Genomic DNA, 25050 nt, shown 5'->3' on the forward strand with positions numbered 1-25050 from the left:
GAAATGCCGAAGCTTGTAATACCATCCATCTCATTGGCGTCGGTCCATCACGAACCTCAAACTCTGAAGATTGTTCTGGAGATGCAAAACATACGAATAGATTAAAGAAACCAACAAGCAAATTGGTCGTACGAACACAAGAATGCCCATCACACGCCCCTATTTATTTCGTGTCCTCGCTTCGAAAATCATCGGTGTCAAACGCATAGCCTTGAGCATGTAGATATTACGGAGTCTGTCTTCTACTGCTGTCGGACCTCATCATGTCCATCTTATTGTGCGTCTCTTCACTGCCAACCGCACCCTTTTTGAGGAGGAATTCGGCTACTTCATAGTGTCGTCCCTGCATAGCTGCTTCAAGTGCGGTCCCATGTCCATCCTCATCACACCCATTAACGTCCGCGCCGTGATCGATCAACAGCCGGACTACCTTAATATGACCATTCGACGCTGCGAATCGAAGTGGTCTTGCGGTGGAGGTTTGGTAGACGGCGTGATGGCTTCTGGAAGGGGAATTAATGTCAACACCGATTCCAATCAATAGTTCCGCCGCTTCGACGTTTCCGCGGAGTGACGCCGCGTTGATTGCGGATCCACAGAGGCTTCCTGGTGCATCGGGGTTGGCTCCATGATCCAGCAGTTCGGTCATCACTTCAATGTAATTGTTCAATGCTGCAATTTCCAAAGGAACTTTACAGCGGCCCTTCTGAAGGTTTGGATCATGTCCAGCCTCGAGCAATGATCTGGCCACGTCTGGCAGACCACAAGCACATGCGTAATAAAGACCTGTGCCCACTTCTTCTCGATTGTATTCTCTGAATCGGCTCTGTCGTGATTCATCGGGCTCATGTAGAGCTAGCCACTCATGCAAGTATTTCTCGGACGTCAAAAATGCTACCTCCCTGGAAATGTCGACTTTGTTCTCCTTTAGTCGAGCGTGCAAGTACCAGTTTCTGCTCGCATAGTCCAGGAAATTGAAGGCAAACGAAAGCTTTCTGGTTTCCCCCTTTCTGTAAAAGTCGCTGTAGTATGTAAGATACGCGAGGCAGGCTTCAGCTATGTGCGCATGTTCTCTCACGGGATCGAGATGGAACCATTTCGTCGCAATCCTCTCCGATTTCAAGAATTCATAGACGGAAAAGTGCGATAGGCGGACTGTAGACCCTACTGGATACAAGTCTTGGGGTCCAGTTTGGCTGTTAGCCTCCGTATCTGAATCCTTGTCTCTCCGCACTATCACCAGGCGCGATACAGACTGTAGTATGTCTCGCCAGCCAAGGGGCTGCAGCGCCTTCATATTGCTGCGGATGTCCATATCTAGCACTTCCATGAGCTCCTCGAATGACAGTGGGGACTGGGCGAATGATATAAATCCAAGTAGTTCCAGCGCAGCTGAACGCTGAGGATATGGAATGTCGTCAAGCAAGCGCTCATATACCTCGTCCAAAGTTCTTGTTGACTCAGCGAGTGAATTCAAGACTTGACGTTCGTCTAGAGATCTAGACCGCTCGAGCTCCTGTAGCTGTAAATCTACCCATCGGAACCTGTTTATTATAGAATGTCAGGATTTCAAAATATTGTGAACGCCACACTAAGACCTACATTCCACCGCCTTTTTGCACGAGCGTCTTCTGGATCATGCTTTTGGTTGACGGCGATAACCTCGATAGTGTCGGACTCTCTTTGAGTCGAAGAGACACATATGTCTGTATATCCACATTCAATTGGTTATTCCTCATCTCTAGCGGGACAGCGCTTATGTTCTGTACGAACTGACGAACTCTTACTACATTGCGGCTCGTGATGATTAATCGTATCTGGGGAATTCCCTCAAGCCAGCGTTCTAGATCATGTAACAAATAGTGCTCGTCATCTGGTGATGACGAGCATTCATCCAAGCCATCGACGTGGAAGAATACCTCATCATATGAGTTCGCTACTGCCTGTGAGACTTGAGCCAATAGGTCACTTGTTGGAGGGGTTTGGCCGGAGCTCTGGTAAGCATCGTACAGTATCGATAGACCCGGCTCCTTCGTTCCAAGTTGAATGGCCACAGAACCAATGACACTATCCATGGACTGCTTGGACGTATCCGTAAAGGAGAAGTAGAACACCGCCTGCCCTACGTTCAAAACGATTTTACAATACTCGCGAATATCTTCCACGATCGAGGAGCACATGATTGTTTTTCCGCATCCGGGTCCACCATACAACCAGATGTGCCGTATTGAGCCAGCCTTCCATGCTTCGTAGACGTCAGTTTCAAGAATCCAGTTCGTGGTCCCTGGCTCGCATTGTGCCCGTGAAGATTCATGGATTGACGATTGATTGGGTGGCGAAATCCAATCCATAACGTCATCGTACCGGACGCGTGCCAGGGATTCTGCATCTTTATTCTTTTCTTGGATATTGCGATGCGCGGGAGCAATCGACAGAACCGCTTCTGAATCTGAATTGTCAGCACTGGGCCACATCTGCATTTTGTCAAGCAATCTTTGAGCAGGGCTCTTGTTATCGAAAGACATCTTTGTATACGATTTGATTTGTTCAAAGTTCGATGAGCCAGACTGGAGTAATCGTTGAAGAGATGGATCATTGGCAAGCTTGTCCTTCTCTTCCTCATCGAGCTGGTCATATTCAAGTGTAAGATCCTCGTCTCCAAGGATCATACTCCTCGCTTCGTTACTGTCGGTCTTATTCTGATGGGTAATGCGATAGGCACTATCTTCGGCGGCCCCAGGAATATCCCAGGGCATAGAATCAAGAGCGAACACCCGCATGTGCTGCTTGTCCATATGATCTATGATCCTTCTTTGCGATTCATCCTCGGTCAGATAGCCTTCCTCTGGCTCAAAGCCACAAAACACACAATATGGAAGTTTGGGCCTGATCCGCTGACGACCGAAATCTATCAAGACAGCGATCTCTCCGGCGGTCAAGTCACCATCGGCATGATGTTCATTCAAGTGTTTGGTATAGCTTCCTGGGGTGAGAAACATGTCGAAGGTACCGCCGGGGCATTTGTCGCACAGCCATCCATCCTGGGCATGAGCATCCTCAAAGTGTTGCAACCATTTTTCGGTGGTCTGGTAGCTTTGATATGGCTTGGAACAATCCTCAAACACGCATATGTATGGTTGCAGGTCTTGCATCACGTGTTTCTCCCATTTTCTTCGTTTGAGTAGTTCCGTAGATTGCAGCTGTCCGCAGAATGTGCATGGAAAGACTTCTGTATCCGTCCTCACCTTAGGTTTTGAAGGGTAACTCAATCGACCCGCGCGTAACGAACTTGCAACTGTGCCTGGGGCCTTGGGCAAAAGCTCGGATTCTTTGGGAAGGACAAAGTCTGCAGGAGTTTCGGTTGCGGTCGTCTTAGGTGCCCTTGACCAGGATGTCTGTTCCTCTCCTTCTGCGATTGGTGCTTGAGTTTTGACGGTGGTAACAGTAGTGTCCGCCTCGATTTGTAAAACATCGCGCACATCAATGTCTTCTTCTAGGGTGACTACTGGAGGCTCTGCTACTTTAGCTAAGCCAGCCGAATGATGCTGCTGGTACGCGATCCGGCGCCACCTGTCCAGCATCGTCGTCCTGAGTCGCTGCCGTAAGTATTCAGGAAGGCGGTACTGCGGAGCACCCAAGTTCGTGTCAACAGGATCACTCTTTGGAGTAACGAGAGCTGCATCGCCGTGCCGAGCATCCTGAGAGGTGTCAAATGCGCGTTGGAGCGTTTTGTCTATGAGGCACCTGAACTCGTCTTCGAGAGGTTCACCATCATCTCCCAGAGGCTGATATGCTGCTGCTCGTGCCGCCGCTCGCTCCGTCCCTTCGCGGCGGAGCTTCATGGCAATGTTTGTCAGGTGGCGCAGGTTGTCCTGAATTCGGCTTTGCTGACGATCGACGATGTCTTCAAAGGCGGCCGATGCTGCACTGGAACTGCTGTCACTGGACGATCCATCATCGTATTGCACTGCGATCGCGACCGGTTTTCTTTTGAGTATGGCATCTTGTAGCAGACTGAAGTTACCACGGAATGCCTTGAGCAGTTGCACAACAGTCGTGGCGATCAATTTATTGTTTGACAATCGGCGCGCGATGGACAGCTCCTGTCGAGCATACACTCCCAGGGCATTTATCCACAAATTGAGACCCGCCGCTTGAACTTCGAGCCAGTCATGGAGCTCGGGGTTATCCAGGACGTGCTTGAATGTTTCTTTGATTGCTTCTTGACATGATCGGGTGACAGGAGCGATTTCGTCAGAAGTAGCCATGTTCAGTCGGATGATGAGGCGTCTTGAGGATTATGTTCTCATACTGTTTGACATCCGCGCTTTATGAAAGACTACCGCGCTGCCCAGCTCCGAGTGCTTGATCGTCCGTGCGATCCTGTATCACTTTTGTGCGACAGTACTATACACTGTGCCGTCCCAGATGCACGATGCCCCACCTTGCATGTTCGAATCCGTATGCATGCCTGACCCCCGCGAGACCGGTTGACACATGGTCATAATGCCTGCACGACGTTTCAGTACAAATCGTGATCCGACCCACGAGCAAAAAAGATAAGATGCGTGGTGGTCTTCTCAATCAATTTATCTCGCCATGAAACTGTTAAGGCCGTCATCTGCATTACTCAACAGCCAGTGGGGTAATTATGTCGTGTACTCTGTGCTAGCTATGTAATATGCCCATGTCCACGGCCAGCAAATTTGTCGGTGTCTGCCCAGAACGATATTTCCTCGATGTCAGCACTCGATGCCAACCTTGGAATTGGAGAGAGCGTCAACGCGTGACATTCGTTAGCTTGCAGTTTCCCTGATGCATTTCCGTATACTTGCGCAACGCTCACTGTCGCGACGCGCTTACGACTTACAAATTGCTGCATGATGGATAATGGGATTCGGTATCGTATCTGGGTGGTTTCGATCATGGGATAAGTGGCCACGTCGGCGGCAAAAGCGGATGCGCCATCGATCGTCACAGCAACGCTTTATAACAATACTGACAAAGAGTGAAACAGAACCACGAGAAGAACAAAATGCACTTTTCTAAAATAGTTCGATATCAACTCGCGTCACTGCGGGTTCATGGCTGCCAGGTGACGCAATAACATGCCCCTGCAGGCCAAGCCAGAGATCGTTTTCTCACGGAGTCGAATACCGTGGCAGGGAACCACATTGAACCATATCTTGCTTTTTGTTCGACCAGATAGCTAGTCCCATATTCGTAACTCTTACACTGTTTACGCCACACCAGCGGCAGCAATGGTTGGTGCAGGCTTGGTGCTGACAGTACCGCTTTGGCTGCCGATGGCCTCGATTGAGCGGATGGCAGCGTAGGCCTCCTTGTCACCAGGAGTGACCTGGCCGAAGACGACGTGACGGCTGTCGAGCCACGAGGTGACGACGGTGGTGATGAAGAACTGCGAGCCGTTGGTGTTGGGGCCAGCGTTGGCCATGGAGAGCAGGAAAGGCTTGTCGTGGCGGAGCTTGAAGTTCTCGTCGGCGAACTTCTCGCCGTAGATGGACTTGCCACCAGTGCCCTACAGCATCGTTCTGTCAGCTCCGGCGTTCGCGAACGGATTGAACGAATGCGCATTAACTTACGTTGCCACGGGTGAAGTCACCACCCTGGAGCATGAAGTCTCCGATGACACGGTGGAACTTGGAGCCGGCGTAGCCGAAACCCTTCTCGCCAGTGCAGAGGGCGCGGAAGTTCTCGGCAGTCTTGGGGACAACCTCGTCGAAGAGCTCGAAAACGACACGCTGAGATTGCTCTATGGCGCGAGGAGATTGTCAGTGGAAACCATCAAGTTGAATGCTCAATGGGTCGCAACTTACCCTTGTTGGTCTTGTCGTTGGAGATGGTGGTGCCTTTGTCGTCGACTTTGATGGTAGGACCGGTCCAGGTCAGGTCGAAGTAGACTTTTTGAACCATGTTGGCGGTAGATGCTGAAAAGTTGCGGGTGAAAGGTGTTGTGGAGGTAAGTCGTTGAGAAAGAAAAGACGAAGTGAAAGGCTGTTTATTGTAGGCGGATGCGGCGGAGCGCAGAGGGGCGATTGAAGAACGCAACGACATGGCGGGCAAGCTACTGCTGCTGATGCTCGGTAAGTGGGTTCAAAAAGCTGGATGCGTGTGTCGGCGTCAATGGCGGGGTCATCCCAAACAAACAGGGCAAATGAACCCTCAATGACAGAAAAAGTGAGGTCGGTTGGGGAGGGGCGTCCGCATTTTCGCCGTTACCATGCAACAACGCCGCCGTTCCTCGTGGGCAAGGCGCGCGCGTCCTTCGCTCATGACGATCTTCGCTTGTGACGACGATGATGATGGTGGGGCAACAAGACGAGTGGGTAACTCACCTAGCACTGTAATAGGGCAAGCTGCTGCAGGGCGCTGTTGTACACTACGACGAGACGTCAGCCAGGGTAAACTCTCTTTTTTTTCCTGCTCGCGAGAGAAAGCGACTTCTGCCAATCATCATCGGTCGTCGATCTCGCTTTTCACGGTCGGCCACTTGTGGTGCTTGTAACGAATTCGGGCAACCTTGAAGGCACGTCATGAGGTACATGCAATGAGCGTGCACGCAATCTTCTGACAAGCCGAGCCATTGGATAGCGGTGCAGAAGTCCAATCGCAAATGCAGAAGCCTCAACTGTGGTGCATTGCCATCTTCTATTGCTGACGGAGCACACTGTGTCCCTCCAGGAGCCATCAAGAAGATGGGACGATGCCTCAAGTTTGACTCACAGCCGAACATGGCAGCAGCGCCTGAGCTGAAGCAGAATAATGTGTGTAGTAGACTGCAATGAGGAATGCGCACTCAGGACTCAACCAGCAATCCCAATGAGCACTTTGAATGCAATTCCTCGCCACGCAATTTCGAAGCATGCGTTCCCAATGTGTTCAACGCATGTAGAAGACACATCATCATGGAGATGCTTTTCTTGGTCTGCCCGTTCATGCATCCGCTCGCCATGCCAGGTCTTCGACAAGAAATGGCACTTCCAGCTTCAAGCATTCAAGCAAGCTTGGCCGAGCTGGGTCGTGCAGTGTTGCCGCGCTGATAGATATACCGCCAATCCGTAGGCAAAGAGCCAAATCTTGTTCTCAAGACGGAAAGGCGCCTCATGGTGCCATTGAATAGACTGACATAGATCTAATTGAGATGGACTCACCAAGGGTTTTGATGGAATGGAACAATCGCAAATATTGATACTGTCGTCATCGACGCCATCAGCCAATGCCCGGAATTAAAGCTTCAGGAGTGGTATGATGCTGCAGAGGCCACATCTCACACCGGAGCAAAGATACTCACCAATGCAGTTGATGTACAAGTTCAAGTCGTAGACCTGGACCTTGATAGGAGCTCACCGAGATTGATGAAAGTGCGGTGAAGATGTATTCTAACGTTGTAGAAGAAGAAGAACGAACCACATTCTGGAGTCTGCTTCACGGAATCGCTGGCGCGTTTCGCTCGTCAGGCACGAATCAAGGGTCTGCGGCTGTACCCGCGCGCGCATCTCGCAACCCCGATTGGATATTGTTTGTCCAGTTGTCTGTCCCTGTGCGGCACCGCACGAAGAACAACATCGCAACCGAGGACCTCTGTGCCGCATCCATTCTCGACGAAGCAGTGTTTAATCTTCGCAACGTTCTCTGGACGTCACAGTCTGGTCGGCAGGCCACTCACACAATCACATGAACTGAGTTACTCGCGAAATCGCCGTCAAAATGGATTGGAACAACCTTCGAGATCAGGTCAGCAACCTGAGTCTCTACGATGTCAAAGCGAGTATTCGCAAAGTGCAAAATGGTAGGATGCGCAATGGACGCTGGCGAAATATGGCTTTGTCGTGCGTTGTACTAAACCCGTGTCACAGCCGTCATGAACTACACGGAAATGGAGGCGAAAGTCCGTGAAGCCACAAACAATGAACCTTGGGGTGCGTCGTCTACTTTGATGCAAGAAATTGCGAGCGGCACCTTCAACTAGTACGTTATACCTCTGTGATTGTGGAATCGTGATCGCAAACTAAGTCTGCGTCCAGTCAGCTCCTGAACGAGATCATGCCCATGATTTACAAGCGATTTACCGAAAAGTCAGCAGAGGAATGGCGGCAGATCTACAAGGCGCTTCAACTCATGGAATTCCTCGTCAAAAATGGATCGGAAAGAGTTATTGACGATGCGCGCTCGCACCTCTCGCTTCTCAAGATGCTTCGACAATTTCACTACATCGACCAGAACGGCAAGGATCAGGGACTCAATGTCCGCAACCGAAGCAAGGAGCTCACCGATCTTCTGAGCGATGTCGAGAAGATTCGCGCGGAGAGGAAAAAGGCTCGAACTACGCGAAACAAATACAGCGGTGTTGAAGGTGGCGCAGGCGCCGGTCTCGGAGCCAGCAGCAGTCGATATGGTGGATTCGAGGGCGGCAGTGGCGGCACACCGTCATTCGGAAGTGGATACGGCGGACAGACTCGTGGTGTCTATGGTGACGGTGGCGGTTTCGGCGGCGAGGCCCACGATGAATACAACGAGGGAGGCCGGACAGGAGGCAGCGAGCGTTTTGATGAGTATGACGAGTATGATGATGGCGGCGCTCATGCTGCGCCTGGCCGACGGAAAGCGGATGCAAGTGCAGGCAAGAAACCTACAGCAACAGCATCAGCCGCCAAGAAGGCCGAACCAGCGAAGCCGAAAGCGCCTGAGGTGGATCTGTTTGAATTTGGTGACGATGAGCCTGCGACATTTACTTCTGCGCCGGCTGCTTCGTCGGCTTTAAGCGCTCCGCCAGCGCCCGCACCAGCTCAGCATGATGATGACGACTTTGATGATTTCCAATCGGCTGCGCCAGCTTCAAACGCAGCGCCTGCACCACTGCCGAAGCCAAACTACAGCTCACTATCTACCCCGGCTCTGTCTGCGTCATCCTCGGGCGTCCTCTCACCACCGCCGGCAGCTTCATCTGGTCCTAACTACTCCAACTTTTACGCAGCCCCTACTCCGGCCAGCTCGGGTTTCGCAACACCGGCGGCTGCACAGCAACAACAGCAGCAACCCAAGCCAAGCGGCTACCAGCCTGCTGGACCCAACTACTTCACCTCTGTGCCCGTCCCTACCGCGGGCAGCGCCACCGCTTCAGGCACCAGCACCCCATTCGGCGGACTCTCCTCCGGGACCAACAAGCCCGCCGCCCGGACTGGCGGTGCAGGCGGCGATGCCTTCGCCAGCTTGCTGTCTGGCTCATCCAAGAAGTCCGCGACCACGGGCAACAAGGGTCTGACCATCGCCGACATGGCTAAGCAGAAAACACAGGCTGGACTTTACGGCGCGCCCGCAGCGGCGGCTTCCCCGGCAGCACCTGCAAAGCCTTCGACCGGAAGCAACGGATTGGATGATCTGCTTGGTTGAGGAAAGTAAACGGAAACTTTTGGCATGTTTTCCTCTCACGACAGGGCGTGTTGTCACACCGAATCTCAAGTCAGCAAGCCTCGGGACGACGCATCGGGAATCGATGCTCGGCGCCGACGAGGCTTTCGGCTGGGAACACGATTGGAGGCTCAAATTGCGAAGAGTTCTCATTTGGTTGTGCGTGGATGGCTGTGGGAGTGCCAGTCGAGTGATGCAATGACGAGTTCGTGCTTCGATAGTCTAGCGATGTTGGAGGAGAAACGGAATAGACAAAAAGAATGGCGAGCAATTCTCAGCGATCGAAACGTGGTCCATGAGATATCAGTCGAAACTTGCAGCGCAGGAAAGCGCGACTTCTTGACATAACGATCACCCGTAGTACAATTTTGTTTATTTCTGTCATCAAGCAGGCTGCACTTCTACAGGCGCTAATCATCCACGAGAGAGACCATGTTCAATAACAACTCGGCGAGGAGTGAGCTCGAAAACGCACGTTGTAGAGCATTGTCTTGGGCATGTCAGGGCCGCAAGCATGACGAGTAGAATTGTGTTCTGCTTCGACTCGATCTCGGAAAAAGGCTCACGACAGTGCGCGTTGAAGTGTACCAGCCTGCCATCCACGATAGACCGCGCCATCCGAGTCGCAAATCTCCAGAACTTTTCCCCCGGGAGAACACGCGTCGCGAGAACTGCAGTCCCAGAATCATTGAAGTTGAGGTGTGACGGCCAGCGGAACGACTGCGGCTCCAGCACGACGACGACGACGACCGACACAACAGGGATCGTTGACTGATGATGAATGAATGGGTTGAGAGAATAGCCGCTGTGCGTGTTGCCTCGACCACGGTCCGGGGAGATTTGGGACGGCCGCGAAGTTCATGGCGTTCGCATCCTCCGACCTGTCAAGGCTGCACGTGGGTGGGGTGGGATGGGTTGTCTCTTCATACTGTATGTGGACGCGCCGGCGACGAGAGACTTTGGGTTCGATGCGTTTCACGACTCACTCGTGCCACGGTGCAAAACGGCATTGCTGTCCGTATGGAGCAGCGCATTGGAGAACCAGAGAACGATTGATGACAATTCTTACGACTTTGCTGCACAGCATCGGCGGTGCATCTATGTGGTAAATGTTGTCCTACTCTTTGATCATCATGATGACGTCGGGAGAAGGATGTGGATTGGAAGTGCTTCAAGTGTGTTTTATTCTCAATCCCTGTATCGGATTATTTTACTGCGAGGCAGGATTTGGGGACGTGGACCGACGTTGCTCGGGCATTGACAGGCGAAGACCCTGGTATTTCTGTTTGAACTCCCGCCCTTCGAGTTGTACATACAAAGACGATGTCAATATGACGGTTATTGACGGGCGAAATCTGTAACGACGATGGCGCGGACCGACTATCGGGCAAATGTTCCCATTCATCCCATTGAGGGAACTTCCAACGCAGTGCCAAATTCGGACTGGGAATACAGTAGTCTTCGATAAAATGGCACCTGCAGCATTGATGGAGGAGACCTGAGAAGTCCAGACGGCTCAGTGTCTTCTTGGATCAGAAGAACCTTGAACTTTGGTAGGTGATTGATCTAGGATCGGAGAAAAAGGTGTAGTGGGTGGAACCCTGAGCCCGTGCGTCATGGGGCAAACAGCTTGCCCCACCAATATTTTGTTGTCTGTGATGAGGCCAGAGCTCCGAGTTGCCCTGGTGCTTGTCGATGTCGTAGAGGGGCACCGCTTGCATGCATTGTACACATTTCATCAAGATCTGGAGGTATACAATCATCACTGTGATGACCATTCCATGACCACCGTTCCGAGGTTGTGCTCCATCTGGCAGCCACCGCAGCTCTCTCTGCCCACAGCTCGCGTTGGTACCACGAAGACCCTGACGAGTTCATTCGTCGGGCGATCACGAAAGGCGTGCGTGTCTAGCAGCAGCAAGGGCAAGAGCGAGCCATGACCGGAATGTTGAATCGGGTATGGCGATAATGCACGTTGGGAATTGGCCCATCGGCCGATGCCCACCGCCACCACATGGTTGCCTCATCAGCAGCAACCTTGGAATTCATGGGTGATTTGCTCGGTGTAGCAGGTAGCTGTTGGGATTGGAGAAGGCGCATTGGGCGGTTGTTGATAAAAGTAATGAGTGGAAGGACCAAAAGCATAAAATGGCCACCACTGCAGTACACAGACCGTTGCCGTTCGATTGCCCCTCGAACACAGCACGCAGTGACGCTAAATATTTTGTGGCATCTCCATTACCTCCCCAGTCGCGACCGCCCTTTCAGAGGAGTACATTTCTCTTATTTTCCAAGGTTGCATCTTATTCTTTCTCATCTTCCTCATCACACTCTCCATCGGTGAGAAAACCTGACACTGATCCAAACCTATGTACGTGAGATCCTCCTGGGCCCAGAGAAGCGAGCTCTATCATGATCGAGTCGAGGTTCCCAGTGATATCTGATCTGACAAGCATCTTCACCACAGACCACTGAAACATCACCGCAATTATGGACAAGGTCACCGCAAAGATCAAGGAGGCCCTCCCGACTCACCTCAAGCCTGAAGGAGAGACTGCCCGGCACCATGGAAAGTCACAATCACACGTGGTACGTTACAGTCTCATATCCCGCCCATTGTCTTGTTTCAAGGGCGATGCCATAATCAGATCCACGAGATCACGCATACTTCTGGAGCTTCTATTCCGCTTCCAAATCCAGCACGTCTCATGTCTCGTTGCTGCTCCTCAAGCTCCCGCTGCTATGTTCCTCATGCATTGCCTTCGCTAGAGGCATGATTTTCATGACTGCCTCTGGATGAGGACTGAGCGCGTGTCCATCTCGGCCATGATTCGTACACCCTTCACTTTGCCTCATTCCACGCTTTCGTCTCATCGTAACTTACGAGCTAATCAACACAACAGGCATTCGAGAACACCTCAACCTCAGTCGCCGCCTCGCAAATGCGAAATGCGCTCAACAACCTCGCCGATAGCGTGACAGACCCACGGGAGAAGAAGGTAAAGGACGATCATGATATCGCGAGAATGAGAATACATAGTAACATTGGACAAATAGCGATTCGAGACGGAAATGGATAACTTCTTTGCGCTCTTCCGTCGCTACCTCAACGACAAGGCGAAGGGCAACGAGATCGAGTGGAGCCGCATCGCTCCGCCGAAGCCTGAGCAGGTCGTTGACTACAACAGTCTCGGCAACTCCGAGTCGGTGGAGTTCCTCAACAAGTTGGCCGTTCTCAAATTGAACGGTGGTCTCGGAACCTCTATGGGTTGTGTTGGTCCCAAGTCCGTCATCGAAGTCCGTGACGGCATGTCATTCCTTGACCTGTCAGTGCGACAGATTGAGTACTTGAACCGCACCTACAGCGTCAACGTGCCGTTCGTGCTCATGAACTCTTTCAACACCGATTCGGATACTGCATCGATCATCAAGAAGTACGAGGGCCACAACATCGACATCCTCACCTTCAACCAGTCCAAGTACCCTCGTGTTCTCAAGGATTCCCTTCTTCCTGCGCCCAAGAACGCCAGCTCTCAAATCTCTGACTGGTATCCACCTGGACACGGTGACGTCTTCGAGTCGCTTTACAACTCCGGCATCTTGGACAAGCTTCTCGACCGCGGTGTCGAGATCGTTTTCTTGTCCAACGCCGACAACCTCGGTGCCGTGGTCGACTTGAATATTCTACAGCACATGGTCTCTACCCGTGCCGAGTACATCATGGAGTTGACCGATAAGACCAAGGCTGACGTCAAGGGTGGTACCATCATCGACTACGAGGGTCAGGCCCGCCTGCTCGAAATCGCTCAGGTTCCTAAGCAATACGTCAACGAGTTCAAGTCGATCAAGAAGTTCAAGTACTTCAACACCAACAACATCTGGATGAACCTTCGCGCGGTGAAGCGTGTCGTGGAGAACAACGAACTCAGCATGGAGATCATCCCCAACGGCAAGAGCATTCCCGCAGACAAGAAGGGTGAGGCTGATGTGAGCATCATCCAGCTCGAGACCGCCGTCGGTGCTGCCATCCGTCACTTCAACAACGCGCACGGTGTCAACGTCCCACGACGTCGTTTCTTGCCAGTCAAGACCTGCTCCGATTTGATGTTGGTCAAGTCAGATCTTTACACTCTGAAGCACGGTCAGCTCGTCATGGACCCCAACCGATTCGGCCCAGCACCGCTCATCAAGCTCGGCAACGACTTCAAGAAGGTCTCCAACTTCCAGTCTCGTATCCCTTCAATTCCCAAAATCCTCGAGCTCGACCACCTGACCATCACCGGTGCTGTCAACCTTGGTCGTGGTGTCGTCCTCAAGGGCACCGTCATCATTGTCGCAACGGAAGGCTCCACAATCGATGTTCCTCCAGGCTCTATCTTGGAGAACGTCGTTGTGCAAGGTAGCTTGCGTCTGCTAGAGCACTAGATGTTTCACGCCAGCACTGTACCCAGCTCCAACCCCAAAGATTTTCTTTTCGTCACTACCGACTTGGTCGATTCCCTCCACGCCTCTAAGAGGCTTTCTTGAAATATTCCACAGTCAGACTCGGTCTGCTACGTATGTAATTCATGAATACAAAAAAGACACTTTCAAGAACTTTATATATCCCCATATATTCCCGAAATGATGTGCTATTAACGGAATGCAGCGATTTTTCAGATCAAGTACGTTAATACCAGACATATCAATTGGAGATGTCTGTCTTCAGGACGTATTGCGGACTCGTTCGTCCCGAATCAGCTGGGTGTGTTGGCATGACCCCCATAAAGTGATGACTCAACCTATTATTTCCGCTATGTTCACTGCGCAGGATTGCATCCGTCCAAATGCGCTGGCGCTACTTCTTCATATATAGGTACAGTACATCGCACCTCCAGCAAACATGCACATGTACACATGCTGCATTCCCTTCGGTACATCCCCAGAGGCGGTAAAAATCCGATGTTCATGTACGCCCTCCTCTGATCGGCGTCCGCATCCGCATCTGCATCTGCGTCTGCACTAACCAATGTACCGCGTCTCCGCCCCATGTCGTACACCCCAACTCGATGCCGTCGCCCGACGAACGCACACGGCGAGAGGAGAGAGGACCACGATGCCACCTCACAACGTCGGGCATTCGTCGACCCATTCCACGGTAAAGCCTCTTTTCCCTCGTCGTTACACAGACGAGATGCGGCCTCGCAAGGTGACGAGACAAAGAAAAGCGTCTGCATTGACCCGCCTGCTCCTGGCCTTCGTTTCATTTCACTTCCCTCCCTCTCCCTCTCATTCACTCGAGTGACGTGGACAGGTTTCGCCTAAATTGCTCACCACCGCTTGCTTCATTGCCAACGATTCGATCTGTCTGGTGAAAAGGCGATTTTTATTCTCGATCAGACACTCATATCCAAAGTGACAGTTGACGACCGATCCAGAAAACCCGACCTTTTCCTTCCGGAGGCCAGGACAGAAACTTACGATTTCCCTCGTGTTCTCCGAAGTCGGTCATTGCGCCGTGGTGTCGCACAGGGATTTCCTTTTTTTCGAGTCGCACTGCTTTTGGTTGTTGTTGCTTTTTGGTTTTCTTCGATATTCCTCTTTGTTTGAATACATAGGAAGCGACCGCCCTTCCTTGCCCCTCTCTGCGATCGTTGAAATTGCTGTTCCGGCGACTTCTTGCATCTCTTACAGGGTCGCTGTCTTCGATTTGGGATTCGGATGGAGGGTTATTGATGCGGATCACGGATTTCGGTCGGTGGGATACAATCGTTCCAACAGATCGGTACAGAGCCATCGGGCGGATCAGACCTCGGACGGCTCTCGTGGTCAGCACGATCAATCTTTCGGGGAATTCGTCGAGGAAATCACAACCCGCACAGAACGAATCGCGGGAACGAGAGGTACTCTTGATTGCGACTACTGCCAGAGTTAAACCCCATCACACCGAGTCCGACGTCATCCCCACAGTGATCGATCAATCTGGTCGACACATTCGCAGGATCTAGACGCAGCTCTCGGAACTCCGGGACAGGATCATTTCGATCATCGTCAGAGAATCGAAACAAGCGAGAGGGCGGCAGAATTCAGCGCCAAGCCAAGGTCGCAAGCATAGCAGGAACAAGGTCTCCAAGTCAACCAAAAGCACAGAAATGTGCATCCGCATCACCCAGATCAACACCTTCCTCTGCGGCCATCGCGAGGCCGAAGAGCCTTACGTCAAAGCCTGGCGACACTGCGACGGCTGCGGCATCGTGAAGGAGCATGCCACGGAGGAGAATCTGCCCCGGATTCATCCTTGTCCGGGATGTATTGTAGCGAGACTCTGGGTGCCGTGGGGGAATGGGTGGATCTCGGCGGCGGAGTTGAGGAGGTTGCGTGCGAGGGAGGAGAGAGCGAAGAGGGGAGGGCTTTGAGCAAGGGGGCTGTGGTGGGAGACCTTGAACGGGGTGTTGGATGACATTTGACGAGAGCGATCTTCGATGTCTGCTCATGACGACACACGCTGCTTTCATAACAACAGTGGGCATTCCTTTGCTCAATAAGCCCCCATCGATGGTATTCGACATGGTACAAGTTTACCCTATTGCATGTACGTCACGACTTTCGTTTGCAAAAATTCATCTACGCCTTGCTGCCCGTTGAAGCGTCCCCAACCGCTGGCCTTGAACCCGCCATGCGGCAGTGCATGCTCGTCGTGGACGCTCATGCTATTGATATGAACGGCTCCGGAGTCAAGCTCTCGAGCCATTCGTAGCCCACGCGCGAGGTCTTTGGTAAATATGGCACTTGACAGTCCATAGGGAGTATCGTTGGCTATAGAGAGAGCCTCGTCGTCGGATTTCACCGCTAGGACACTAACTGTCGGCCCGAACGACTCTTCGTGGTAGACGTTCATGTCGGAAGTGACCTTGGTGATGATGGTAGGTCGTAATTGGTGATGGTTGTTTTCAGCCTTTGAGGCCCCATTTGTTGAAGCATCCTCCCCGGCATTTGAAGCTCCGCTCAATGACACCGGGAATGAGTCACCGATCGTGTGAGTCTCGGCGCCTTTTCTGAGAGCATCCTCCACGAGGGAGCGGTTCTTCTCAGCTGTGCTTGCCGATGTCATTAGAGGAGCCGGCCCGTCCTCCGGAAACAGATTCGTAATGCCCGATTTGAACTTGCTGAGAAAGACGTCGTATAATGTCTCATGAACCAATATCCGTTCAGTCGACATGCAAGTCTGGCCCGCATGCATGAAAGTCCCGGGGACGCACTGCGAAACCGCAAGTTCAAGGTCAGCATCTTCACAGATGATCGCGGATGCTTTCCCGCCCAATTCTAGAACGACCGGCTTAAGCTCTTGCCCGGCCTTGCTAGCAATGATGCGGCCCACTGCCGTACTACCGGTGAAATTGATCTTCCGGACGGCCGGGTGCTCGATCAGAGCATTGGTGACAGCCGCAGCATCTTTAGATTGTGTTGTGATAAAGTTCAGCACCCCTTTAGGAAGCCCAGCATCGTCGAATATCCGTACCAGCGCTTCGAACGTGCGAGGGCAAAACTCGCTGCCCTTCAACACCACTGTGTTGCCTGCAACCAGTGGGAAAGTGAATGCTCGCGTGCCCAGGATGAACGCCGCATTCCATGTAGCAATGCCGACTACCACACCGTAGGGCTGTTTCATCAGATGGCCAACTTGGTCGTCGCTCTGAACTTGTACAATCGATCCATGAATATTAGCCGCTCGGCCCGAGACGTCACGGATGTTGGAAATCGCGTTTTGGATAAGCCAACGAGCGACACCTTCAAGTGCGCCTGTCTCCTGTCTCCATATTGCGACGAGTTCATCCGCTTGGCTTTCCAGAAGGTCGGCAGCGCGTATGAAAATACCTTGAATGACACCAGGTTTCGTCCTTCGCCAGGCAGGGAATGCTGCATGTGCGGCGTTCACTGCTCGGTTGGCATCATCCACGTTGGCTGTTGATGATGACCAGAGCTTGTCACCGTTGTCTGGTGCTGTTACGTCGAATGTTTCCGCAGTGAGTACCGTCTCGCCATTGATCCAGAGCGGTACTTGTGATGATTGAGCCATCTTCAATCTTGTTTACTGGCGGCTTCCTTCGTGGTCTTCTTCTTCGTGGTCAGTGGGTATGGACTTTGGAAGCGATACTTTAGACGGCTTGATGATCATGATTGTGGACTGAACTGTTCTATGTGCTCAGATAAGAGCCAAAGCGGCCGGGCAATCACCGGGTTGCATTTGTCCTGTATTTGCCGTGAGCAACACGAGACGACTCCGCCTGTGTTGCACGAATCCTCAACGCTATGATAAATGACGTATTCATCGTGAGGCAGACTACCTAAGCCATGTGGGGGCCGAACAGCAGGATCCCTTGACCGGTCACCCATGCACCATACTCACCGGTCCTTGACGGTGCGCGATCAAATCAGGTTGGTCTAGAGCACAAACGGGATACAAAACATGAGAAGCTTGTCTAGCGGCGGAAGGTCAAAGTGCACCTTGGCCGCATCGGAAGTGTCATGACGAGAGAACCCCCAGGCGGCGGGCCTAATCCGATGCGGGTGGCATTGACGCGTTTCTCATGTAGCGACTGCCGGTCTCTAGAAGGGAGCAAGTCCATCACAATAGAACAATGTGATGAGAGGAATTCCGAGACATCAAGTAATATTATCGACGTGACGTTCGAGTCAAGCCCTGAGAACTTGCTGAAGTCCATCGAGAGACATCAAGCATGTAAATTCGAGGGTCCTCTGATTTCGATCACGTGACTCAAAGACGCCAAGGCTGTGTCATGACTCGCGCGCCACACACGACGAATTCGCCGTCACTACTGCCGGCGCTTCAGATATTGGCAGCAGATTTGAAGATTTCGAGGTCGTGATCCCCGTTGAGCATCAACACATACCACCAACAATACCGCCAAAATGTCGACAAACATCTCCGGTCAGAAGCTCAAGATGACTCTCGGTCTGCCTGTGTATGTCAAATTCCACACTCCCATTTTTCGCCCAATCGCGACATATCGGCGCATAGCTGGAAAGGTCCACGGACTGGAAAGAGTTGGATACAGGATGCATTGATCGGATTTGGGAGGGGAAATGTGTGGGAAAAAGACAGAGAACTGATTGCATTTCCTCACAGTGGCGCCGTCATGAACTGCTGCGACAACTCCGGTGCCCGTAACCTTTACATCATCTCCGTCAAGGGTATCGGTGCGCGACTCAACCGTCTCCCGGCTGGTGGTGTCGGCGACATGGTCATGGCCACTGTCAAGAAGGGAAAGCCGGAGCTCCGAAAGAAGGTCATGCCCGCGGTCATCGTGCGACAGAGCAAGCCATGGAGGAGAGGCGACGGTATCTTCCTTTACTTCGAGGACAACGCTGGTGTGGTATGTTGGATCGTTGTTTGAAGCCTCGTTGGTAGCGCTTGGGTTGCGTAGGGAATGGTCACAGGCTAATATGGGTGAATTTGCAGATCGTCAACCCCAAGGGTGAGATGAAGGGCTCAGCCATCACTGGTCCCGTCGGAAAGGAGGCTGCGGAGCTTTGGCCGGTTTGTCGCACCTTTCAGATCCGGTTCGCTATCGACTGTTGCTAATCGTATCTCTACAGCGTATCGCCTCCAACTCTGGTGTCGTCATGTGAGGAATTTGAAGCGTTTTTGGGAATGGGTCTTTATGCATACCATGGAGCAGGCGTTGTAGCTACGTAGCTCGGTTTCCATCTGCCACGACGTGCGGATTTTCAACGACTATCAATTCAAATTCAATCACTGTCCTCGTCCGATGAATCGCCTCTGGAGGAAGAACGATGTGGCTTGAGACGCCCACTCGATTGAAGCTGCACGAAATCTGCCGGACCTGTCAACGCCGAGTGGCTGAACATGTACATCGCAAGCGAAACGTTTGATTGGGTGTTGGGCTGAATAGCCAAGTCTGAGGACTATGTTGCAGTGGCGCATTTCAAAGACATTGCAAAGTAGCTGCATAATGACAAGCGAATTTCGACGTGCTCTCAACCCGCTCGTCGTTTCACGGACTGGAATGATCGTTTATGTGCTACACTTGATCTATCAAAGTGATCTTTCTCGAATCCGTTCGTCTATGGTAATTATCATGATTTGGCAGTCAATGCGATTGTAGAACAGCTGCGCTAGCGGAAACCCTTTTCCGATTGGTTCAACTTCGACCTTGACGTATGCATGTCTTTTAATCGCAAACTCATATACATAACTCGGTGAGCATCGCTCGAGCAAATCTCGTTCGCCTCTGGTTCTTGATATTCCCAGCACTGGAAACATGTAAAATTCTCTGTTGTCTCGTCAAGCCTTTAATTTCAAAATGACGAGCAAAATCGCGACGAGTTTCACGAGCCAAATGCAAGCCTGGTTGCGCACCGAATCAAGTCGATGGACGCTGTTTAGCGTCATAGTCGGACTCCTAATTGCAGATGTGTCGTACATATGGTTGACGAAGTTCAAACTATCAAAAGCAAGACTTGACGATGGTACGAATCGTATGAAGCGCGGAATGATGTTGTTACTGATGCCCAGTTTCAGCTGTGTCGACTGATCCAGGACTGCTGAAAAAGAGCAGCAGATATGAGTCCTATACAACACCTTCCGGTCATGTCTATCCACGAATACGTACCTTCTACAATGAGCACCCTCACGCGAAAAAGCTGCCGGCGAATCTGCCCCTGCTGGTGTTCATGCATGGTCTCGGCGGATCGATCGCTCAATTCGCGCCGCTTCTGACGACCCTTGTGAACACAGCGCCATGTCTGGCCATCGATCTGCCCGGCTGCGGTCTTTCAGCTTTCAAGCCAAACACTCTGGATGCGTACACAACAAAATCATTCGCAGAGCTGTTGTATGTAGCAATCGATCGATTCCGCAACAAGGATGTCGACCAAAAGGTGGTGCTCATTGGCCACTCGATGGGATGCTCAATATCAGCCCTCTTAGCATCGTCATCATCACCCCTGGCACATCTCTGCTCTGAGCATATACTGGGTATGATCGCGATATGTCCCCGATCATCACCACTATCGCCTCACGATCTATCCTCCATTCATAGATTAAACCGCATACCATCGTGGCTGTTCGACATGATGCGAATGATTGACAGGCGCGGCGGACTTGACAGTGTTAGCGTTGCTAGAGTTGTCGGCAAAGACGCCGACCTGATGACGAAAAGATTACAATTGCAGTACAATCTTCAATCGAAGACACCAGTCTTCCAGAAGTTCTGTCTTGGTATGCATTTGATGGAGACGAGGACCGCCGCAAGCGGTGAGAAAAGTCTCTTGAGCGAGCGCGTATGGTCGGGAATCAAGGTGCCCTTGTATCTGGTAGCAGCCGAAAGTGACAAGCTAGCACCACCCAAGAACGTTGAACAAATTGCGGAATGGTTGACGGACAGCCAAGGCTCGAGTACTCGTCCAAAACAAGCAGCGGGGGATGAAGATATTGCCCCCGATGATGAACAGCCGCAGAACGGCTCCGTGCAGCCGCTTGCAGTAGCTGGAGATGTCCAAATCGCCCATGAACAGCTTGCCGAGTTTCATCTGGACCAACCTTCTTTGGCCAACAGCACAGATATGCAGAATGAGAATACATCCACCAAGCATTCTTTCACGCTGAAAACGACTATCTTTCCAGCTCCAGCCTCTCACGGTCTCCTCTACGACGCTGCTGACGTTCGCATCCTTTCCGGCCTGATCGAGAATTTCGCAGGTAAACATCTCGACCCTCGCCTCTCGCCCGGCTGGCAACTACAGTTCCTCACCACAAGCGGCAAATGGGATGTCAAAAATCTCGCGAAGTGGCAATCCATCATACCATGCTCCGATCCCATCGCGGGGGTCTTCCGCGCAATGAAGACGATGCGAGAGGTCGACCCCGAGCACTGTCCTGCGCGATTCGTCGAGAAATTCGGCGCCTCTGTCTTGCCCGACGGTGTGGCCATGGTCCTCGACATCAGCCACGAGTCACCCGTGTATGATAAAACAGGTCTCGAACGCGCCGGAGTAGAGTATCACAAATTTCCCACCGTCTCGAAACTTCCACCCACAGCGGCCGAAGTCGAGCAATTTCTCTCCCTGGTCGATGGCCTTCGCCAAGCGCCCTGCATGCAGCCATCAGAGGATGGATCAAGGCGACCGACGATCGGTGTGCACTGCCATTATGGTTTCAACAGGACGGGGTTCTTCATCGTTAGTTATCTCGTGGAGAGATTGGGTTACAAGCTAGATGATGCCGTGGCGGAGTTTGCGCAGAAGAAAGCGCCTGGCATCAAACATGAATATTTCGTCAATGAGTTGTATGTGCGCTATGCGGTCAAGATGGACAGGAGAGGGACAATTGTTGGTTAGAGCGAGTCGATGTATCACGAAATGGAATGACACCTCTTGTATGATTCTGAATGTTTGAGATCGGCCGTGGAACAACACAATTTGCGCAAAGTTTCTTGTCTAAACGACATGGTATATTCTGCTCTCCCTGAGGACAGCAATCTGCCACGTTAAAACCTAACTCCCCCATCGATCGCGAAGCGGCATGTAACTCTTACCTTCTCGTTGAAATATCAAGGCTCTGAAAAGATATGCCTAATGCTTCTAGTAAACAATGCAGGAGTGTTTTTGTGCAGCACAAAACCATGCTAACCCCAACCTCGACACGACAACCCTAACGAACAGTCCGCACGAACGAACGGGCTTCGCGTACATTTACGGCACGTCATTTCCGCACGATTTCACTGCGGCTTAATTTCAATGTTGTCGCCTCAGCCTCATCTAAGCTCCGAAACAAGCGCGTTTGGGATAATATTGAATTTCTTTATGATTCTGTGTACCCGGAAAATTGTGTGCTGTTTCGTTGTGGGCGGATAGGGCGAGGGGTTGCGCCATGGCGGGGTCTCAACGATGACATGTGCGCCCTATCGATAAGCATTGCGTCAACGGCAATGCCGTCCGATTGCGAGAAGTCATTGTTTGAGACATAGCTAGAGAACAGTAAATACCGTATATATCTTCATTGATTCCCAATCTGCGAAATCACACAGAGTGAAGCCGTTCAGAACTCTGTGAATGTCCAATTAAGTTAAACGAAAAGATGGCCTCTTCAAGCAATCCCAACGTCGCCGACCCTTCACCCCCCAAGCCTTCAGCCGCCAGTCTGGCATATTCCTTGTCAACACTCGGAGTCCACGCCGATGACCCAATCAACACCTCTTCTGACGTCGCACCCGCCCTCCACGTCTCCACCACATTCCGCTACACCTCCGACCCGGAAAAGCTCGTTCCCGTCGATGATCTTGACATTCCCTCCCGCGAGCCAGGTGGACCCGTCGCCGGCGACGCCCACATCTACTCCCGTCTGACCGCACCCAACACATCCCGTCTCGAGCTCCTCCTGACTGAAATCATCGGCCAACCCGTCCTGACTTACTCATCCGGCCTCGCCGCCTTCCACGCTCTTCTCGTCTACCTCCATCCCCGCGTCGTTGCCATCAGCGGCGGCTACCATGGCTGCCATGGCGTTCTGGCCATCTACCAGAAACTGACGAATTGCAAAATCGTCGATTTACACGACGAGAAAAGCTGGGAAGGTGAGGGATGGAGTTTAGGTGAAGGCGACGTCGTACACCTGGAATCGCCCATAAATCCTCACGGCACGGCGTTCAACATTGCAGCTTTTGCGGAAAAGGCCCATGCGCGAGGGGCAGTCCTTACACTGGATTCGACGTTTGCGCCGCCGCCGTTGCAGGATCCGTTTAAATGGGGAGCGGATTTCGTCATGCATTCCGGGACCAAGTATTTCGGTGGCCATAGTGATATGTTGTGTGGCGTGGTGGCGATCGGACGGGAGAGCAAAGGAAGACCCAAGGGATCGAAGAGCTGGCAGAAGGATTATTGGACGATGTTCGGGGAGAGGCTGCATCTTGGTTCGGTGATGGGGAGTTTGGAGGGATGGCTCGGGGTGAGGAGTTTGAGGACTTTGGAGTTGAGAGTTATTCGGCAGAGTCAGAATGCTGATAAGCTCGTGGCTTGGTTGGATGCTGGCTTGAATGGTACGCAGCCTGAGGAAGGCGACCCGAAGATCTCCGAGGAAGAAGCTGCGGTTATCAAGCAGTCGGTCAAGAGCATCCAGCATGCTAGTCTGCAGAAGGAAGACATGGGCTGGCTCAAGCAGCAGATGCCGAATGGCTTCGGCCCTGTCTTTAGTATCAGTCTCCACTCACAAGAGATGGCCCGGCACCTGCCGAGTAACTTGCACCTGTTCCACCACGCAACAAGTCTCGGTGGCGTAGAGTCTTTGATCGAGTGGCGACGGATGAGCGACCAGACAGTCGAGCCAGAACTTCTCCGATTGAGCATCGGAGTGGAAAATTGGGAGGATCTGAAGGCTGATATACTGCAGGGACTGCGATCTATCGCTGCATGAGAAGGATAGAACAATTGCATTCGGGGCACTTAAAACCAAGAATTGTCCTCATTAAAATTCCGTATCCGCATAGCATCATAGATCATAACTCGTGTCGTTTAAACCACACCTGTCGTCCATTGTCATCTGTACATTAATTCTTTCTCACCGCAATTTCTCATCATCGATCATCCTCGTCACGTCGGCTTCGCGAGCGACTCTTTCTGCGCCTTCTCTGCGAACTCGACCGGGCAGGCGGCCGTCGGTGCTCGTCCTCTTCATCTTCAGTGTCATATAGCTTTTCCGCTTGGTCGCGGACATTATCATAATCCCGGCCACGGTCATCAAGTTCGGGATATCGTCGACCGCTTACGCCCGTCTCAGCAGCAGGCTCATCGGCGAATCGAGTCTGTTTCTGCGGAGCTTGCGAGTTAGGTGATCGTCCGCCACGTCGGTCGTAGTCTTCCTCGTCGGCGTCGTCGCGGCGGTCGTCATACCGATCTCGGTGCTCGTTTGATCGGTAATCATCTCCTCGCGGACCGCGGCGATCGTAATCTCCGCTGCGACGTCGGTCATCGGGATATGCGTCGTGGTGTCTACGTCGTGAGTCGGATCCGCTGGGACGCGCGGACGATGGCCGAGGCGGATTGGCATCTGCAACGCTCAAGCGATTGTTGCTACGGCGGCCGTGATCGCGTTCTCCATCGCGGTCGTAGTCGCGTGATCCATGGCGTCTCGAGTGGTGCCCACGATGCTCGTGCGACGTCGGAGACTTGCGCGGTCCACTCCCTGATGGTTCCGCGGAAGAGGGCCGATCGTCGTAACGATCACGGCGACCGACACTCAACCGGCTATCACGGTTGTTCGCACGAGGATCATCGCGAGGGTATCTTCGATCATAGGACTCGTCCTCTCTTGGACGGTGGTGGGAGTCGCGTATAGGCATCTGCGAGCCATGAGCCGTGGGTGCATTCGGCGGCGAATGGGCTGGTGAAGGGCCCGGCTGTTGACGATGGAACTCAGCCGGGAATGGCTGCGGCTGACGAGCAACTTGCGAGGCAAATAAAGGGCTGGTGGAAGGTTCGAAAGATGGGCCAATGGTAGGAGGTCGAGGTTGGTGGCTAGGAGAGATGTCTTCGCCGGTTGGAGAAGCCAATGAGGCGCCTGCCAACCCAGCACCTGCTGCTACAGCTGCAGCCGCTGCAGCCACA

The 25050-nt window shown here is 52.4% G+C and overlaps 10 protein-coding genes across 10 annotated transcripts; 5 read left to right on the forward strand and 5 right to left on the reverse strand.

Annotated features, from left to right (window-relative positions):
- Positions 1-226: 226 nt before the first annotated feature.
- K489DRAFT_374507 (uncharacterized protein) lies at positions 227-4268 on the reverse strand (the record flags this gene model as incomplete). The annotated part of the gene is made up of 2 exons (XM_033603531.1): positions 227-1544; positions 1603-4268. 2 exons carry the CDS (start codon positions 4266-4268, stop codon positions 227-229), a joined length of 3984 nt encoding a protein of 1327 aa, XP_033455206.1.
- A 971-nt stretch (positions 4269-5239) lies between these two features.
- Positions 5240-6075, reverse strand: K489DRAFT_328016 (uncharacterized protein; the record flags this gene model as incomplete). Its single annotated transcript, XM_033602029.1, has 3 exons — positions 5240-5539; positions 5604-5773; positions 5838-6075. The coding sequence occupies 3 exons, from the start codon at positions 6073-6075 to the stop codon at positions 5240-5242; spliced, it is 708 nt and encodes a 235-aa protein (XP_033455207.1).
- A 1495-nt stretch (positions 6076-7570) lies between these two features.
- K489DRAFT_346799 (ENTH-domain-containing protein) lies at positions 7571-9854 on the forward strand. Its single transcript, XM_033602342.1, has 3 exons — positions 7571-7810; positions 7878-7989; positions 8046-9854. Exons 1-3 carry the CDS (start codon positions 7729-7731, stop codon positions 9409-9411), a joined length of 1560 nt encoding a protein of 519 aa, XP_033455208.1. The 5' UTR covers positions 7571-7728; the 3' UTR covers positions 9412-9854.
- A 986-nt stretch (positions 9855-10840) lies between these two features.
- On the reverse strand, positions 10841-11325 carry K489DRAFT_129847 (uncharacterized protein). The gene has a single exon (XM_033599034.1). The coding sequence runs from the start codon at positions 11205-11207 to the stop codon at positions 10962-10964; it is 246 nt and encodes an 81-aa protein (XP_033455209.1). The 5' UTR covers positions 11208-11325; the 3' UTR covers positions 10841-10961.
- A 441-nt stretch (positions 11326-11766) lies between these two features.
- Positions 11767-13969, forward strand: K489DRAFT_385134 (UTP--glucose-1-phosphate uridylyltransferase). Its single transcript, XM_033606022.1, has 4 exons — positions 11767-11800; positions 11897-12018; positions 12333-12428; positions 12487-13969. Exons 2-4 carry the CDS (start codon positions 11920-11922, stop codon positions 13852-13854), a joined length of 1563 nt encoding a protein of 520 aa, XP_033455210.1. The 5' UTR covers positions 11767-11800; positions 11897-11919; the 3' UTR covers positions 13855-13969.
- Positions 13970-14135: 166 nt separating this feature from the next.
- Positions 14136-14909, reverse strand: K489DRAFT_129884 (uncharacterized protein). Its single transcript, XM_033599035.1, has one exon. The coding sequence runs from the start codon at positions 14673-14675 to the stop codon at positions 14229-14231; it is 447 nt and encodes a 148-aa protein (XP_033455211.1). The 5' UTR covers positions 14676-14909; the 3' UTR covers positions 14136-14228.
- Positions 14910-15991: 1082 nt separating this feature from the next.
- On the reverse strand, positions 15992-17485 carry K489DRAFT_328091 (aldehyde dehydrogenase; the record flags this gene model as incomplete). The annotated part of the gene is made up of 2 exons (XM_033602035.1): positions 15992-16363; positions 16424-17485. 2 exons carry the CDS (start codon positions 17483-17485, stop codon positions 15992-15994), a joined length of 1434 nt encoding a protein of 477 aa, XP_033455212.1.
- A 792-nt stretch (positions 17486-18277) lies between these two features.
- On the forward strand, positions 18278-19474 carry K489DRAFT_385138 (alkaline serine protease). Its single transcript, XM_033606023.1, has 3 exons — positions 18278-18803; positions 18890-18967; positions 19027-19474. Exons 1-3 carry the CDS (start codon positions 18567-18569, stop codon positions 19057-19059), a joined length of 348 nt encoding a protein of 115 aa, XP_033455213.1. The 5' UTR covers positions 18278-18566; the 3' UTR covers positions 19060-19474.
- A 180-nt stretch (positions 19475-19654) lies between these two features.
- On the forward strand, positions 19655-21789 carry K489DRAFT_405223 (uncharacterized protein; the record flags this gene model as incomplete). Its single annotated transcript, XM_033607152.1, has 2 exons — positions 19655-19920; positions 19967-21789. The coding sequence occupies exons 1-2, from the start codon at positions 19755-19757 to the stop codon at positions 21787-21789; spliced, it is 1989 nt and encodes a 662-aa protein (XP_033455214.1). The 5' UTR covers positions 19655-19754.
- A 654-nt stretch (positions 21790-22443) lies between these two features.
- On the forward strand, positions 22444-24133 carry K489DRAFT_385142 (cystathionine gamma-synthase). Its single transcript, XM_033606024.1, has one exon. The coding sequence runs from the start codon at positions 22529-22531 to the stop codon at positions 23858-23860; it is 1332 nt and encodes a 443-aa protein (XP_033455215.1). The 5' UTR covers positions 22444-22528; the 3' UTR covers positions 23861-24133.
- Positions 24134-25050: the final 917 nt, after the last annotated feature.

The sequence above is a fragment of the Dissoconium aciculare genome (genome assembly GCF_010015565.1).
Source record: "Dissoconium aciculare CBS 342.82 unplaced genomic scaffold K489scaffold_21, whole genome shotgun sequence".
NCBI classification, from domain to species: Eukaryota; Fungi; Ascomycota; class Dothideomycetes; order Mycosphaerellales; family Dissoconiaceae; genus Dissoconium; species Dissoconium aciculare.